Genomic DNA, 20,061 nt, shown 5'->3' on the forward strand with positions numbered 1-20,061 from the left:
CAGAATTGTATGGTACTAAGGCCCTATTCTTTGCGGCTGATAGAACGGTCTTTATTAGAGTATTCGTGGACAGTTTTAGGTAAAATGTGATGATGTGGTTTTAAGTTTCCTTACCACAATACTTGAAATATTATCTTCTTGTTCAGTATGATAAGATTACCCAAACATATTTTCAGTTTTTTTTTTTTTTTTTTTTTTTTGAAGGGTAAACATATTTTCAGTTTTAGTTAGCCTTGTATGAACCCGTTGTAGGCACATAACAGTTTCGTTCAAGTGAGTTTATTGTATGCATAGAAAAATCTCATTTGAATTTTTGTGTTGTCGGGTTGAACTGTTTTGAATTTTCACAAGTAATTCAGGCTATAATTGTTTTATAATGGATAACCATGGACTCGGAATTGATGACTCATCTATAGATTATACGGGGAAGCTAGTAGTATTGATAAGTGATCAACAATGCAAAGAAATATAGTCATAGTTATCCATCGTCACATTGCAAGCTTCTCTTTATGTTATCTAATACAGTTAATATAAGTGAGCTAACGGGTTCTACAGATTCTGCAGTGAGCTTTGCTGTTGGAGAACCATTGGTGACAACTTGTATAGCGATAGTGAGCAAAGACCCACCTTCTGTATTCTTTTCTTTTCTGGAAGTTAGCACAAGGGACCTAGACTCCATGCCATCAGGGAGGATTGAAAAACCTGATGGCAAAACCGCGACACTGCTAGAGTCACAGCCTGTCATCACTGACTGTATGCTACTTGTGTCGACCGGGGCGTACACGACCATTGATTCATAAGTGTTGGTGCTGCTGTCCTGTAGTGCCCAGGTCATGTTTTCCTTTGAGTTCAGCGTCTGACATGAAATCAGGGAGTCAATTATGTTTATGAAGTTAAGATGTCTCTTAAGAAGACTTGACAAATGGGTTTATTCATGTTCGGCTTGGGTGGTGATTATTATCAGGTTATTTGAATTGCAGTTCAGTTTCAGTTAGGTCAGGCAATCCTGTCATTTGTTTGGTTCCTTCGAGCCCTAGCTATTTAGTTTTTTTTTCCAGATTAGTCATGTCGATTACTTTGGATTGAGTCAGTTCCATTAGGTCTACTCGTGAAAGTAAAACTCACTTGGATGCTGACAGCATTGCCACGATCTTGCCCCTTGGCCAAGTTCGCAATGGATTTTACTTGACACCCTTTTGCCATTACATCCCACTTCATTCAGACAGCAACTATTATCAGAAAGAGTTGGCACTAAAATAGTGAAACATTAGCGGTAAAACGACGACAAATTCAGGTTCTTTCGGTTAATACCGACTTTTACCTCATGGCGGTGAGCATCATCTCGTAAGAAATCGAAAAGAGCACTGGGAGATACAGCAAGCCAGACCGAAAAGACAGCACACAGAATTACTCCGATGGGTTCTCCGTGATTATTCAAGTTTTTCCGAGAAGTCACCTTAACATCTTCCCCCGACTTAGTTGTTACCTTTGTCCATGTATTGAAGCTGGACGCTCCAAGTGCCCTGCAGAAGTTACATGTCATTCTTTGGGCTAACTTTAGAATGCTCTTCCTCCCGGCTAATGTGGCAACTCCTACATATAATACTGATATCAGATTTCCGTTTGTTGTTTTATTTCTGGACAAAAAAACAAACAAACAAATCTTCCAAGATTTATCAGAGATTTTGTACCACTTGAATCCTTTGTGGGAACATTAGTAGCCATAAGGAATACTGAGCGTTCGCATTGGAGTTGCAATGTAGAGATCCACCGCTTTGCTCCGAAGGCTAGACCACTATTAACCATGCTTCTGTACAAGGAGTGAACTGTAGTCTTTTGGCAGTCCAAGTGCTCTACCCATGTAACCTAATCAAGTTAACAACACCAGATTAGAACCTGGTAATACTCTTAATCGAGTGCAAGTGTTGGATTGACGAAAAAGAAGTTTATGGCACCATAAGAACAGTCGTAAGCATTATGTTGTGTTGTTGGCACAGGACATGTAGCCATAAGTGATGTGTCGAAATTGGAAAAATCTACACACTTGCATCAATGAGCTCTGACTTTCTAATCGTCTGAAACTATGTTACTTGGGCACTATGCACTGGGCACTTCAGTTTGGCAGTGTTGCATGTATGACGCACTGCCATTCTGACACCACAAGCCTATACTCAGACACGGTGGTTCCAACTCGAGCTTGACACTTGCAGCAGAGTCGTAATAACATAGGCATGAAATAACAATTTATTGAATCCAAAGTCTCAACCTTGCAGTGGCCATTGGATTTATCTTCTATGACACAGCCAGAAGGCCGCTTTCTAAATTTGATCAGTGATGCATCTATGTTATCTTCTAGTTTGTCGATGGATACATCGACAATTGCCCACTGCTCAGCATTCAGCTGCTTGCAGTATCTTACAAAGTAAACCTCTCGTGTTGGAACCATTGGTGTAAGCATCTGTAGCTCTGCGTACATCTGCACAAGTAATGCTCAGATTAGCAACTTACCCTTAAGTCTTACAAATATTGCAGAGATCAGGTCTTCGAAGTATCATGTCATTGGTCAATTTCGACCACCTGTGGAATCTGGATCCATGTGAAGTACCGAATCCTTGTCTAATACCAGCTGGATGATACAGAATACTACAGTGTGATAAAGCCAAGGTAGCCGAATTCGTTATAAATACGCCACATCCAATATGCAATATGCTCTTGTCGTGTTTCTATACATCTATTTTTGTAAGTGCCAGATTTAATATATCTGGGGCCGGGTGAATCTAGTAACCGAGGATGAACCACAGAGAAAATCATCTTTTCTAAAAAAACCGATAAGGTTATGGGATAATTACTTGTAACATGCAACAATTTCTAAGGTTGAATAATTAGCAAACCGAAATTCCTATTGTCCGATTATATCGTCTCAAGTTACAAGTAGTAGCTGCTATGTGAAAAGGGACTTTTGGCACTAAGTTGAGTTGAGGTTGGTAGTGTAAGAAAGGTTGAGTCAGTTTAACAAGGTAATATTAGTCTGCAAGAGAATGATTATGTTTGAGGAGGCTACTTTCAGAAAAAGAAGCAATGTAACTGAATGACAGTGAGGTAGACACATAATTATATGATTTTCTACTTTTAATTTAATTTCTAAAGTTATAGTCAATTGTTAATGATTTATCAACTTTCAGGGTCAATAGTTCAATTACTACTACTCACCAACTGCACTGCACCATTTCTGTTAGGATCTTCACCAATGCAGATAACATCCACCACAGCTGCCTTCGAAATCAGGGATGGGAACATTTCCTTCCATTGATTCTGCAGACCATAACCAAGGCTTGTTTAGTGAAATGAAAGAAGTACGGAAAATACTTAGGTAAACCTCATAATCACATCGTAGTACACCCTAACCAATTAGAAAACTAGGATGGCGGCTGCAGGAATAGAATTTCCTAGAATTTAATGAAATTAATAAAAGCACAATGTTATTAGTTCTGGGGATTACGATTTATGATAAACTGGGACCTCATGTACCTAAATTTGTTTTCCTTATCTATTGAGAGCATATAGACCATCTTACCACATCCATGAAGCTTTGGACTAGCTTAGGAAGATCGACAAAGACAACTCTGCTTTCCCTAGATGCTTCTATCGATCTTTTAGGCTGTTCACCACTCGAGCTGTCAGCACAGACCTCCCTGAGATACTCATCATAGTTAAGTATCTCTCTCCCAGTCTCAACACTTGTTAGCCACAATGGTTCCCCTGACAATGCCATTTTCTTTAACTCTTCTAATGCTTGATTAACAGCATCCATTATTGTTGCTTTGTCGATTCCAAAGACACCGGTGTATAAATCTAATGAGCTTTTACTTTCTTGGTCACTTGAACTTGGGCATGTTGCGGTATGGGAGATTGCTCCAGGTGGGTATTTTCCGACCATTGCTTTGAGTTTTTCAACCTGTACAAGTACGCAAATATTGATATTTCTATATGTATTGAGTGCTACTTTTCTGGAATCTAGAGGGTGTGTGTTGATTAATAATGTGAATACGGTTTGGTTCTGTGCTATGGTATCAGTCATTTGACGTAATTCTTGATGCCGTTTCATTATGGATCATCGTTAGACAACCCTCCTTACTGTGAAGTTAACATAAAGGCAAGATTGTATACATCCAAACCGCCCCGCTGCCCTGCCATTAGTGGGAGCTCTAAGGCACAAGGATAATGTTATAATATAAAGCAAAGAACATCATAATTTTCCTAGACCAAAATAATTTCCAAGGTAGATGTACCTCAGCTTTAAGTCTAGCATTTTCGATCCTGAGTTGTTGCTGACCGTCGGCTGCTAAGGCAGTATCCCCAGAGGCAGTAGCAAATCCACAATTGGGACAAGAAGACTTCTCTATGTTATCTCTTAACGACTTGTTCTCGTCTCTAAGCTTTTCTAACTCTGTTTTCAGTAAGGAGTTTTCATGGCGCTCTTGAATAGCCTGATAGTAACTAGTATGATCAGTGACGTTAACACCTGTGTGTATATCTTGACAATAATCTATTGGACCTATAACTGTTCTGGCAAACTATTATATACAACAACATCATCGCCGAGTCTCCAAATTGTAGTGTAAGAGAAATATACGCAGAATTACCAACACGGAGATTCAGTTTCCAAGTGAAACAAAATGAAGTAGGATTAAATAGGCTATAATCAGAAGAATATACCTTAATCTGAGTTCGACGATTTTGAAACCAGAACTTAACTTGGCGAGGATGAAGACCGAGTTGCTTACTAAGTTGTTGTCTTTGCTTTTCATCTGGATGGGGGGACTCTTTAAACAACCTGCATTATAATGTTTATTAACACAAGGCACAAGTGTGATTTTGATGTTGATGGAGTTCGAACCCAAGTCATGAGTACCACATCTCATGACTTTACCAACTAAGCTAGTTGACATCCGTAATTGAAGAGGTAATTGAGTGATTGTGTCAACTGAATAACTGATCGTAGAAGACTAGAAGGGACTTAAAAGATTTGGTAAGTAGCAGTAGCACTAGAGCCACTAGTAGTAAGTTGTCATGCTATGGCTTTCATTATGGCCAAACTATCAAATTGGCAACAAAACTTCTGTAAAACTGACAAATCGACCCTAAACGGAGAAAAAACTCTAGGTGCGCCTTTCAAAAAATCATTACTAGCGACATATTATTAGAATATAAAAATAAGGTCGCATATAGTTGGTTTCGGAGCCTATTGTGAGCTGATAAGCAACAGTCTATCCGATCACAAATACGGAGTAGTATTTTTTTAAAATTAATGCCATTAAGTTTTGCCTGACTGAAACTACTACACAACGTCAAGAAAATAAAAATAGTACTGTTGACGTGTTGACAAAAAGAGTGAAAAATATTGTACAAATTCTTGTTTGTGACGGCACATATTCGTCACTCTTGAATGACGGATACCATTTTACCTCACAAAGTACCCACTTTTTCTCTCTCTGCAACATTATTCATGTGGTCCCCTTTCTCCACTAACCCATTTTATTACCATTTTATCTCACAAAATATCCGGCACAAATAGTAACTCATCACAAAGGAGACCAATTGAAAATATTGATGGAAGCGGAGTCCATGGACAACTTTTTAATGAGTGGAAACCATAAAGACATAAAAGACAATAAAGATAAAGAGCAACAAACATACGGTATCTACTCGATTCTCGAATTATTATAGACTTTTCAGCTTTTCAATAAATTTGTTTCTTACTTCTTACTTCCATCATGGTGATCGCCCAACAGACCGTCTTACTTTATAATTTACATAAGCAATATTTATACCATCTTACTTGCAAAGTTACATAAATACAGTAAATAAATAACACGGTTATATACGGATTGCATCAAAATAAATCATTACATATATGGTCGTTGTATACCGAATTACGGGTACCTTATAAATCTTACTTGCAAAGTTAGATAAACTATAATAACTACTAAGCTAAGGTAAAGACATTTCCTATAGAAAAAATCTTAATCTAGTTTATTGACATTCATAATAAGCTTACTTTTTACTTCTTTGGTAATGCAATTGGAAGATGGAATCTAGGAGCTAGCTAGATGATCAAAGAGTTAAGACAAGGGATGCTTGAAATTATTTGCCTACCTATATACGACCTTTTGGTACGACATGAAAGGTGTGTTTTATACACGTATGTTCAACTTATTTAAAGAAAAATCATAACTCCTATCCCTTTTATACTCCCTCCCATTCACAATAAACCTCCCATTTCATTTTGGCACAAATATTAAGGAAACACACTACCCCACCATATAATTAAATTTGAACCACACAAATACACTACCCCACCATACAATTAAATTTGGACCACACAAACACTTACCAAAAAAGGAAATAGGGAGGTTATTGTGAATAGACGGAAAAGGAAATAGGGAGGTTTATTTTGAATGGGAGGGAGTATAATTTTTGTAAAATTTCCATCTTTTCTAATTACAGAACTCGTATTAAAAACTCATTTTGTTAAAATAGAAGTACCAAACGTTATTTTTAAAAGAAATCAAACATATTTCATGAATGGTATCCCCTAAAAACTTACACTTATTTTGCTAAAAAAAAATGGGTTTTTAAGGTGGGAGTTTTGAAGAAAATTAAAAAAAGGTGGGAGTCTTTCAAAAATGGAAGTATATAAAATATGAGAATTATCAATTTTGTCAACTATTTATGGAAAATCGGGTGGATAGCCAGAAGTTAAAGAATTAAATTGTAGGTTTGGAATTAGTTATCATAAAATATTACAAATTATTATTTATGACGACTATAAGTTATGATGACAATCACAATCGATTTAAATAATGTTAAAAAGAAGGTTTGTGACTGAAACAATCAAAACTTGCTGTGAAAAAATATATCCTTATAACTTCTCTTGTAAGGAAGAGAAAGAAGTTGGGTTGGTAAAACAACCTCACGGTAAACTTATTTTAGTTCTCTCAGCATTAAATTTTATTACTCGTATTTCACACAAATACTATCCTACAACCAGTTGTATAATAGCATTGTACAACCGCTTCAAAGTTGTTGAGCCCTTACACAAAATTGTTGAGCTATTTTACAAGTTATAGAGCTATTTTGCGAAGTTATTGAGCTTAATAATTATTTTGGTAAGTTTCAATAACTTTTACCATAAATTCAATAATTTTGTTAATAGAGTTCGACAACTTTCTAACAACGCTCAGTTACATTAACTAAATCGTATATACAACTAGTTGTATAATACATTAACTATTTTGCTTGTGTAATGTGTATAAATAACCTAAACAAGAAGTCAAGAAGGTTGTTGGTGAAGACGTTGACTAATACGGAGTACTCCACTAGTAACTAGTAAGTGTGAAATAAATTAGGTAAGTCTACAATTAATTAATCTTGATTATGATTCTGATCAGAGATGCAACTAACACAAGAGAAGAGTAGAAGACGATTACGTAGGGTCGATTATTATTAATTTCAATTTGTCAACCGTGCCAATGAAAAACACTAAAACCCTACTCTCTTCAATAAATACAACAAAATGCCATACTACTCTTCTCATCTCATTATTGTGTGGTCATATTACACCCCAAATAACTAATTTGTGTGGTCATTTTCATACCATGCATTTTTTTAAATTACTTCTTAATACACATAATAAATTAATCATTATTAAGATACGAATACATGACTAGAAGAAACTAATTAGTACGGAGTACCAAGTACGTATTATTTTTGAGTAATATATTTACTAGTATAGATCCCGCGCGAATGCGCGGTTTTGTAGATAGGCATATTAGAGAAAATAATAATTATATTAATAGTATTTAACTACAGTTGACATTTAATTATAAAATTTAAATTAGTAATGTTTTGTATAAAAAGGTAAAAAGAGCAAGTTCAAAACTTTTAATCCGTATAAGAATGACAGTTTTACTCGAACTATTTTGTTAACTTTGTTTTAAAAAAAACATTGTTATTATATCATTATATCGACTAAAGGCGTAATATACCCGTTAAGTAATTATTGTAGCCATCAAGTTTAGTTTTAATAATAATAATAATAATAGTAAAATATTGCCTTCACATCATGCTTATAATCAGTACAATTTCATTTGTGTAATAAAATAAAAATATTCTATTAATATGTCTAATCAAATTGAAAAAATATTACTCCTTTTAAATGGGCTAAAATTATATATTTATTACCCCGTATATGAAATTAAACATTATGGCCCAATTTTAGATATGACATAATGAAGCCCAATTGTAGAGTAGTTTTCATTTAGGCGGGAAAATATTGAAGATATCTTACTTCCTCCATTCAACTCCACTCTACCTATTTGTATTTTGCACAAATATTAAGAAGGGTGGGATTGAGTGGAAAATATTGTAAATAAATAATGAGATATAATGTAATTAAGTGGGGTATGAGTGGAAATGGGTGGAGTTTGATGTAGAAGTAGTGGGGTATGAGTGGTAAATATTGTAAATAAGTAATGGGTATGAGGACAAAATGGTCATTTGGCATTCTTTTTTAGGAAATAGGTAGAGTGGAGTTGAATGGATGGAAAAGAAAAGATGGTAGAGTGGAGTTGAATGGAGCGTTTTGATTCTAAACCATTTCTAATTAAAATTAGTGAGATGATGAAAATTCACCTCTCTGGTTAGTTGGGGGTTGATACAAAAACAAAATCAAGTATGGTAAATATAAAATTTAAGCTGTGAGATTCAGCCAGTTCAATGACATTGGGTTCACCCTTTAACAACACAACAAAGATATTCGATGAGCAATATATATTCAATGACATATCTGATCTACCCTCCTTAGGTCAATTAACATTCTCTCCATTTTCTCTCACAAACTCATTTAATAATATTTTCTCATCTACACCTTATTAACCCTTTATTTCCTTACATAAATCTTGAACCTTTCGATATTAGCGGGATGCAATCCAATCCGTCGATAGGAAATGGCATCTCCATTTCTTTTTACGAAATGGAGAGGATCTTGACTCTCCTTAGGTATATTCATTTTATTTATTATTACCCTTTTTTCAAACCTTTCTTTATTTCTCTCTTATTTTCGTAATTTATTTTCGCAGTACGAATTTTACTCATTTCAGTACTTTTAACACCAAATTTTTCATTTCTCTACCCTTATTAAAACACATCAAACCTAATTCTCTCTCCCTTCTCTCTATTGTTGCATTCTTAACTATCTTCAACCTCGTCCCAATTATTCAATTATGAATAATGATTCGAATATAGAACACGTATTTAATTCACTAATCAATTATTATTAATCAAATTGACTCCTTATAGTTTTATATTTTTTTTAATTAGGGTTTAAGTTCAATTGTGTGGGACGATGATGGGATATTGGTATAGTCGGATGTCACCGGCGACATGGGAAGTCGTTGCCGGCAAGAAGGACGACGGTTTATCATGTCCTCAGATTCTGTTCGATTTAGTTTTGTAACTTAGCACGTCTATACCTCTGCATGTAGAAATTGATTAGTTTTTTCAATTTAATATGCAACATATGTGGTATGAATAATGTTAATCCAATTGGGTTTTTTCAGAATTTTTTTTAATGTAGTGTGTGTTTGAATACACGTAATTATTTGGGTAAAATTAGAGAGAATAATTAGAGAGAGAAAATGAAGGGGGAAGTGTAAAGGGTATAATTGTCAATAACGTACTGCAATGAGTAAAATGTGTACTTCGAAAATCAGACCCCTTATTTTCTTGTGACTTGAATAATACAGTAAACAAACAAGAAAAAGCGCTCCCGTCACAACAAAAATAGTCAAAGGGAAAAGAACGCCACCGGCCATACATAAAGAATCATAATTTCCTTAATGAAACCTTTTTGTACGGAGTACGTCATTTTCTCCCTCCTTCACTTCCCTCTTCGCAACTCACACTTTTACAGTTTTTCGCAAATTACTCTTTATAATACAATAACCCTCCCAAATTAAAATATCCCCAACAAATTGATTTTATTTCAACAATTTACATTCTAATGGAAAGTCAATTAGTAAACTAATTTGATTATTGAATTAACGGACAGTAAATTAGTAAATTAATTTAATTAACCAATCACAACCAAGCAAGGAGCACCTAACCCAAATCACAAAAATCACTACTCCCTCTATCTTAGTGAAGAATTTACTTTATTTTATTTTGTGAGAAAATCAACTAAACATAAATTATTTAGTCACTGGCACGGAAGGAGTAGATGTTTACAAAGTATGTGCATATTGAAAATGAATGTTTAAAAAACAAAACAAAACAAAAACAAGTAGGGAAACTTACGCTTCCATTTCACGAATTTGTTCAGCGGTATGACGATGATATCTCTTCCGCTTCTTCTTCTTTTTCCCTTTCTCATCCCCACCATCACCGTCATCGTCATCGTCATTGTCATCATCGTCATCCGCATTGTTCATTATAAAGTCAGCATCTTCGGACCTAGACCGAACAGGACCAGAATTCTCGCTGCTTATCTCAACCGTATCATCCCTCCGTGACGTGCCACCTCCGCCACCGCCACTACCCTCATCTCCCTCCTCCACACCTCCGCTTCTTGCTGGCGTCTCCGCTGCTCCTCTAAATATCCCCGCCTACCACAACCACAAACAAATTCAAATACATTACACATAATAATAAGTAACTAAGTAAGTCTCCTGAAAAACCGTGTTTGAAATAAAAAGAAATAAGATTAGGAGAAGTGAATCGAATTACGAGAGAGAGAGAGAGCGCGGGGGAAGAGAAGAAATCATTATTGTTAGGAGGGTTGTTGTTGTTGTTAGACATGTCGACGCCCATTTGCAAAAGGGGAAGGGAATAGAAGAAGTTTTTAAGTTGAGAAAAAAGGTGAGTGTTTTATGATAGTTGTAGAGAGAGAAGGAGTGGGGTCCAGAAAGGGGGAAGTTATTGATGTAAAAACAAAGAAAGTAGGTTTAGGGAGTGAGGGAGAGCGTGGGCTGGTAGCGGTTGACTGGTAGCAACTCTGGGAGCACCTCAGCTTTGGATTATTCTCCAAATTTTATTTTACAGTTTATAGAGAAGTCACAACAGTAAAGAGACTTTTTTTTTTTTTTTGTGGAGTTTTGGAGAGTGTTCCTTAACTAAATAACGAGCTGGCCTTCCTTTTAAGACATATACTCCCTCCATTTGGTCAATTGTTATTTTTTGATTTTGGCACAAAAATCAAGAAAAGATGAGAGAAACAATTACTGAATGACAAGTAAACCAATTTGAGTGTTAATGATCGAATTGTTCAACAAGTTCATTCTTAAAATAGAAAGGACAACAATTGACTGAGACATCATAAAATAGAAAAGGACTACAAATGACCGGGAGAGAGGGAGTACTATTTTGATTTGAAATAATAAGATGAGATTTTGAAATCATTTATAGCAAAATATGACCATTTTTGTGAAACAAGTTACGGTAAGGTGATAATTAAATTATGAGAGAGAAACTGGAGAGAGAAAGCTCTAAAATCTTTGCATAGAAGTTAGGGTTTGAGTATGACAGTCATGAAAATTGTTACCACAAACCGTTTTACGCCATTAAAATCTATCACAGAAACAAATCAAAATCCAAAAAATGCGCTTATTAACACTAATAATGCGTCTTCTTCGCAGCCTAAGGAGAAAGATGTTCGCTTTAAAGGACCAGCGGATGTACGTAAGACGAAATCTCTAACGGAGTTACATGGTATTCATGTCCTGGATTTGAGTGCAGCGAATGAGGTGCAGAATGATGATGGCTGGGTATTGAGGAAGGGTGGTAAAGATGTACCTGTTTTGGAGACCATAGATGAAGAGGAGGGTGTGACAGGTCTCCTTCAATTCACGTCTGCAGATATAAAAAAAAAAAGAGGTAGAATTCTGGAATAACTCAGTATTTTGTTATATCTTAGGAGCTAATCCTCCATGGGAGGTGGTTGAAACGTTTATATATGGATCAGTTTGAGATTGATAAGGTTTTCTTTTTGAAAAATGGGGCGTTTATTATTAGATTTACCAAGGTTGGGGCAAGGGAAGCCCTGTTGCAATCTGGTTATTACTTGTTCGATAATAAACCTGTGATTATTAAACCATGGAATTGAACGGGTCCACCAACTTTAGCTTCATATGGCAAATGGATAGGTAGATGCTCCATCGAATTGAAAAAAGAAGGCGGAAATATCATCTCAAGTTTACACAAAATTTCTGGTATTTGGTCTTCTAAACGACTCATGTCCTCAACTGATATCGTGGAGGAACACAAATCTCTAAAAAATTGACTTATTTTCAGAATCGCATTCCAAATCGTAGTCGGGAGTAAATTTTTAAAAGCCACGGGTAATAAGCGCTCCATGAAAACATGACAATCATGACTTTTCAACCCTTTCAACTTCAGTTCCTTCAAATCAACACAACGGCTCAAATCGGATGCATATCCATCGGGAAACTTCAAGTTGTCAAAATTATAAGGGGACTATTCAAGAATTGCTCCTAATGAGTAATTCTTGAACGGGTACTAGGTCATTATATATTAAACAAGTTGTCAAAATTATAAGGCAAATTTATACAATCCCCTAATCAAATGACATTACTAATTTAACAAAATTATAAGGCAAATTTATACAATCCCCTAATCAAATGACATTACTAATTTAACAAATTTATACATCATGCTCATTCTAACTTAATTTGGTTAATTATAAGGCAAATTTATACAATCCTAACATTATACTACCTTCATAAAACTATACTACCTTCAACAATACTACTTCAATATTACTAAAACTAAGTTACTACCTTCAATAATACTAATATTATCAAGATAACCTTCAATTACATCCCCTAATCAAATCACATTACTAATTTAACAAAAACCCCAATTTCTAACCCTAATTCAAATTAATTAACAAAAATGCTAATTAAATTACAACTACATACATTAATAAGCATCACTAATGTATAAATTACAACTAGATACTAAATAAGCATCACAACTTAAACAAAATATGAAGGATTGAAGTAATTAAATAGATTTGAGTCGAAAACAAACCTTTATTAAAAACAAAGGGTCGGTAGTGATGTGGTGATGTAGTGTGCGGATGGCGGCGGCGAGTGGTGGCGTCCGGTGGTCGTTGTAGTTGGTGGTGGCGTCGGGTCGTCGGGTTTCTTGACGATTTTTTTTTTTAAGTTGATGGTAGAATGAATGAAGGGGACAGGGTGAAGAAACTGGCAAAAAAAAAATATACAGAGGATTAGCGACCGTTTTTGTCGCCAATTTGGCGACGGGAAATGGTCGCCAAATTTGGCGACTGTTTTCGGTCGCCAAATTGGATAATATTCTGTCGCCCTTAGATTTCATACGGATTTTTGGATAAAAAGGTATAGTCGCCAAATTGGCGACGGGTAGTGGTCGCCCGAGTTTTTTTTTCTGTCGCCAAATTGGCGACTGTAGCATGTCTGTCGCCTTTGTCTTGTTTTCTTGTAGTGTCCTAGCATATTAGGAAATATTAGGTTTTTGAGTAACTTCTTACTTCAACTAAGTACATTTCCAAACCTTTTATTTCTCTTTTTAGCTTGAAAGGCTTAGGATTTTCATAAATCCTTACGTGTTGTTCGAACTTTAGTATGTGCAACCTCTTGACACATAACAGAGTGTTCTGTCCAACACTGAAATCGATCATCGGATTCTCCTCGAGAATTCATGACGTTTCTTCTATGGCTTGCCACTTATGCATATGATTCATTATTGGACATGTGCATGATTATTCTAATGGCGGAAACATTAGTAACTAATAATCATGAGATCAACCATTCTTAGGTTCAATGAACGACCATGACTGCTAATGGCAATTCCATTTTCATTGACATGAATAACCTATGTTTCTCGTTGATTCGATGTGTATATCTCAATCCTTATCCAACATCTCATGATGTAATTGGATTCATCATAGTCCATTTTCATCCAGAATTGAAAACTCAAATACTTCTTTGTGAAAGAAGGTATTAGCTCGTCATTCTCAATGAGTTAGTGAGTTATAAATTTTACAAGATGATTGCTCCCACTAAATTCCATGTCTTCACATGATAATTTCCAACTCCCACTTAATTCCACATGTTTCGTAATCGACTACTCAATTGAAACATTTAAAGAATTGAAATATATATATTGCTTTGCTAAGTTATTAAGATAAAACCATATATGTTCCCCATCATATCTGAAGAGTCTATTGATCCAAAATACTCAAGAGGGGGGGGGGTGAATTGAGGATTTAAAACTTTATGAAAGCTTTTTCGATTATGTATGTATAATTAATTATTTAAAGTTTATTGATTAAACTTTAACTAATTAACTAATTAACGAATTAAAAACAAAGCAAATAAACGAAAGAAAGAGAGACACACGGATTTTTGAAGTGGTTCAGTTTCACAAGTCGAAACCTACGTCCACTATTCTCGATTAATAAATTTAGTACCTTTCTCCGGATTACAAATTTACTAACCCAACTCGTACAACTAACTCTAGCTGTAACTCAATGAGTACCGTTAAATACTCGAGTGACTAACTTACGCTAATAAGAAAGCACTAATGATTCTTCTAATAGTTCACGTTAATGAACAAGTAAGCAATCAATTATAGCACTATTATCTTATAACGATAATGAAGAACAAGTATGCGAGTTTTTGTAAAGACACGACCTTTCGAAATTAGCAAATCGGTTTTCGTTAAAAACACACGGTTTGCTCTTTAAAATATGAAAAACAATTTTATGCTTAAGGTCTCTATTTTAGATGTTGCAAATGACAAAGTATTTATAGGCAAAGAGAAGGAGAGCTACACGGTTTCAAGGAAACCCTAATAGCCGAATAATAAGATATAACTATAAATTATATCTTCTTATTATCTCTTACCTAAAAGCCATAGAAGATAATAAAGAATATTCTAAAAGATAGAATATAATCTTTCTAATATTATCTTTACTATAAATTCTAAGATTATGATAAGATTTCCTGAAACAAGAAAATCTTTTACCATAAACAAATATATAAGTAAGATATACAAGATATGTAAAGATTATTTTATAGAATAAAATCTTTACCTAATCTCTTAGGCAACACAAACATAACACGGCTCATGGGCTCGTGAATCCATGCAAACCCTAATCTTGTTATATAATTAGAATTTAGGTTTTAAGAGAGGCTAGATGGAAACCCTAATTGATAGTAGAGTCCAACTCATAAGTCGACCCAAAAGCTATCAATTAATGCCAACCATAAAACCGGACTCCTCACTAAACCGGGCTTTACAAAATAAATACTTTCATTAAAACATATAAAATAGTCTTTAAGAAATTGTAAAACAATTTTCGAACCATTTAAAAGTCGTGTATAAAAACTCGGCATTTCAATGTTATAGTAGAAGAGCTATAACATTGAGCTCTTTTACTAGTAATGTTATATCTGCAAAGCTATAACTTTACTAATTAAGAAACTCATTCTTGATTACCACTACGAGATAATCACCTATACTATTCTAATCTTGAGAGAGATCTTGAGTATAGGCTACATCATCATCCAAGCTTGATTAATCTTCTAGAAGAACTCCGTCTTCACATAATGCTTGAACGAACCTTCGAATTGTTTGATCTTTAAACAAGGACTTGAACTTCTCATGTGTACATCACAATCTTCTTGGTTGCTCGTAATAAGTTAATGCTAAAACACTTAACAAACAATTACACGCAACAAGTATAAAACATGTAAGGCACCTTGACATCATCAAAACATAAACATATAAGCTATATGATCCAACAAATTCCCCCTTTTTGATGATGGCAAGTCTCCTAAAATTGTGACTAATGAACAAGTTCCCCCTTAATATAATACCATTATCTTGATAATAAAGAGTAACGCAAGATCAAACAATTATATCCAAATATCAAAGCTTTAAGGACTTTAAGAGACAATTGGTCTTGACAAGGAGCAAGCTTAGGTAGATGCTTACCATAGACGTTCTTTCCCCCTCTTGACATCATCGAAAAGTTAAGAACAAATCAAAAATGACTAGAATAATATAAGACGAGACAAGAGATAAAAACGTCATAAGAAAATAAGATAACATGCAAGACTAAAAGCATCCAAAAGATAATAAACATCCAAACTAAGAGTTAAACATGTCTAAAGCCAAATGGGCCGAATGATCACATGTTTAATAGAACACTTGGGCCATAACCACAAATGTAAGCCAAAATGGGCCGAATGATAGTTTGATTAACACACCACAAACAAAGAAGCTAATGAAATTAAAGGCTAATGATGGTAGGACGTGAGGAATCAGATGTTGCGTGTCTTATATGGGTTTACGTAGTCGGGTCGGGTACGGTGCTCCAAAGCATCCAGACGGTCGAAAGAACTCCTAACCAAGCGTGAAAGAGTCCCAATGCTCCTCTCAAAATTAAGGACCTTTAAGGAAAGGGCCTTTGTAGCTTCCAACGTAAGAGCTTGATCTCCCGCCATCGCTTTCCCGTGCATCACCAACGCACCACCCTGACTAGTAAGGAAGGTGAGACGATCACCATGTGGGAACACTTCCCCACGGATAGCCTTTAGCTCCCTTTCAAAACCCGCCAATCTCTTATCCACACCCTCCATCCATGAGTACACCCGACTAGCATCTAATTCCGAGTCTAAAGACCGAGATGGTCCAACTCGTGTGATGTGATCCGTGGCCAAGCTAGCCGAATGCTCCTCAAATTTCTGCATTAACCCATTCATAAATCCTTCCAATTTCGATTCAACGACTCCTAAACCCGAATCCACGGGAACCTTTTCAACATCTTTCACAAGTTGCAATTCGGGTCCATCAAAGAACCAGACCCATTAACTTGATTAATTTGTCACACATACAATCTCTAGCACTAACACCATAACACATCAGGCCCTATTACTTGCTTAATTTCCAACAACCGAGAGATCCACATACCGTAAGGCAAATCAATCGTGGTGCTCAACTTATCCTTTGTCACCGTAAGACCAGTTTGAAGAATACGGTGCAAAACAACACTTGCTAAATTTACCTTTTGACCCTCTAACCAAGAATAAACCATAATTGCCTCATAACTTGACACCTTATCACGGCCCCCTCTTCTCGGCACTATAGTGTTCCACAAAAAATTCAAGAAAAATTTAATTTTGGCCGAAAGAGGACGAACCACGATATTGACACCCTCCGTCATCTCCTCAAAATATTGTTTTACCAAAGATTCCTTTTCACTCCCAACATTAGACCATTCAAGACTCGGATTTAATTCAATCCCTTCATTAGGAACCGAAAAAGCAGAGCAAAAATCCAAAACAGAGACGGTAACATCGACACCGTTAACAACCGCATGCAACACTCCCTTTTTAATCGACACACTAGCAAAGAACTGTACCACTTCAACCGGGTATACAGGACCGAAAACCGACTTATGTGACTCCAACCTTGAAAATCAAGAAAATTGATAAAGAAGGAAAGAGCGGGTACACTAACCAACCAAGACTTCGGATAATACCGACCACCATGAATAGAATACCTCATAACTCGATTTACCAAGATGCTTTCATCGTGTGTAAGCCGAACACGATTCAATCCTTCCTTCGTCGCGGCTTTCGAAGCATCTTTGAACAGAGCGCGAGTAACACCATTCCGAACCATCACCTCGGGTTCCTCCACACCAGCTTCACCATTATCAACTACAACCTTATTTTTACCTTTGAAAAGACGGCGTCTTTTTCCTTCGGAGACCGATTCGTCCCGACTACGAAACAGGGGCGAGTTTTGGTTGGGTTGAGGTGAAGGACAATTCATGGAGTGAGGAGTATGTGGTGGTAGGGGTGATGTTTGGTGAGGAAGGGGACGGTTTTGGTTGATACGGGTTGAGGAACGAGTGGTTTTTGCATGGGATGAGTTCATGATGATGGAGATAGTTTGAAAAAGGGATGATGGTGATTGTTGGAGTAAAGAGGAAGATAAGTAATGATGGTAAATATTTGAGGGAGGAAAGAGGTAGGCAAGTGGGATGGGTGGACGGTCAAGGGAAGGGTAGATATAGGTGTAGGTGTTCTAGGGTTAACAAGTGTAGATATTTTATGGTAAGTGTGGTTAATTAGGAATAGGAGAGTAATAGGATGAGATTTAGGAAATTGAGTTGAAATAGGAATCATTGAACCGAGTATTGTGAGCTGATTTTGTGAGATTTTCTTTTGATTTTTGGAAAAATACAAGAAAATATGGTGTGTTTGTTTATTGAGAGAATAAGTTTGGACATTAATTAAATTCTAAATAGCAAAAAGAATCTTATGAAAATAATATTTCTATAAACGCATTTATTCATGCAACGCAATATACGGACGGTTTCTGATCATACAATCTTAACTTAACTAGTCGAGTCATAAAAAGATTAAACATATATAGAAGCTTAGGTACCACCGATTAAACCAATTTCCAACCGTAAAGTCTCAAATCGTTCTCTAGCTAATGATTTTGTCAAAATGTCAGCCCATTGTTTTTCAGTACTACAAAATTCAAGTTTTATATTCCCCTTCTCAACATGGTCTCGTATAAAATGGTGTCTTATTTCAATATGTTTGGTACGTGAATGTTGTGCGGGATTTTTAGAAATAATTATCGCGCTAGTATTATCACATAAAATAGGAATACATCCTACATCAACACCATAATCACGTAATTGTTGCTTAAGCCATAAAAGTTGAGTACATACCAGTCCTGCAGCAATATATTCGGCTTCGGCGATTGAGAGAGAGCAACCGAATTTTGTTTCTTGAACCCCACGTGATGATACATGGTCCGATAAAAGTGGCGACACCTGACGTGCTTTTTCGTCGTCTAGAGAACATCCCGCGTAGTCGGCATCGAATAGCCGACTAGGTCAAAATTGCATTCCATAGGATACCATAGATATAAGTTGGCCGTTCCAATTAAATAACGTAAAATCCGTTTTACGGCCGTCATATGCGATTCTTTGGGAGACGATTGATATCTCGCACAAACGCATACGCTAAACATGATATCGGGTCTACTTGCGGTCAAATATAACAGTGACCCAATCATCCCACGGTAAGTAGTTTCATCAATGATTTCCGGTTTCATCCAATGTCAATTTCTTGTTCTCGACCATTGGAGTAGGCATAGCGTGTGAATTTTCCATCCCGAATTTCCGAATCAACTCTTTGATGTATTTTTGTTGATGGATCTTAATGCCTTCATCTGTTTGTTGTATTTGCAGACCTAGGAAGAATTTTAATTCTCCCATCATACTCATCTCGAACTCGGAAGTCATCAACTCAGAAAAGTATTTGCATAGGCGTCGGTTGGTTGATCCAAAGATGATATCATCGACGTATATTTGAACAACCAAAAGGTCAGAATCCTCAGTTTTCAGAAATAGGGTTTTGTCGACGGATCCTCTACTGAATCCACTGTCAAGTAGAAATTTGGATAATCTGTCGTACCAAGCCCTAGGTGCTTGCTTCAATCCGTATAGGGCTTTGTCTAATTTGAATACGTGATCCTCAAATTTGATATTCTTAAAACCAGGGGGTTGTTCAACGAAGACTTCCTCTTGCAAATATCCATTCAAGAATGCCGTCTTGACGTCCATCTGGAATAGCTTCATCCCTTTGTGTGCGGCAAATGCTATCAGAAGTCTAATAGCTTCAAGACGAGCAACAGGTGCGAAAGTCTCGTCATAATCTATTCCTTCTTGTTGATTATATCCTTGGACCACCAATCTTGCCTTGTTTCTGACAATGACCCCGGCATCATCCAATTTGTTCCTGAAGACCCATCGAGTTCCAATGACTGTTCGATCTCTTGGTCTAGGAACTAAATGCCAAACCTTGTTTCTTTCGAACTGTTGTAGCTCTTCTTGCATAGCTATAATCCAATCTGATTCGGCAAGAGCTTCATTGATGTTCTTTGGTTCGATCATGGATAGGAAAGAGT

At 36.1% G+C, this 20,061-nt stretch overlaps 1 protein-coding gene across 2 annotated transcripts; it reads right to left on the reverse strand.

Moving 5' to 3' along the window:
- Positions 1-389: 389 nt before the first annotated feature.
- LOC141599779 (homeobox-leucine zipper protein GLABRA 2) lies at positions 390-11,169 on the reverse strand. Of its 2 annotated transcripts, XM_074419886.1 has the most exons (11): positions 10,786-11,169; positions 10,357-10,664; positions 4,717-4,834; positions 4,290-4,487; positions 3,575-3,955; positions 3,211-3,312; positions 2,267-2,476; positions 1,692-1,866; positions 1,322-1,593; positions 1,126-1,212; positions 390-856 (listed from the first exon to the last, which is right to left on the reverse strand). In XM_074419886.1, exons 1-11 carry the CDS (start codon positions 10,867-10,869, stop codon positions 479-481), a joined length of 2,313 nt encoding a protein of 770 aa, XP_074275987.1. In that variant the 5' UTR covers positions 10,870-11,169; the 3' UTR covers positions 390-478. The 2 variants fall into 2 exon arrangements, with proteins under 2 accessions (XP_074275987.1, XP_074275988.1); XM_074419887.1 differs by lacking the exon at positions 2,267-2,476 and having other exon boundaries at positions 10,786-10,967.
- Positions 11,170-20,061: the final 8,892 nt, after the last annotated feature.

Source organism: Silene latifolia, chromosome 9, assembly GCF_048544455.1.
Source record: "Silene latifolia isolate original U9 population chromosome 9, ASM4854445v1, whole genome shotgun sequence".
In the NCBI taxonomy this organism is placed as follows: Eukaryota; Viridiplantae; Streptophyta; class Magnoliopsida; order Caryophyllales; family Caryophyllaceae; genus Silene; species Silene latifolia.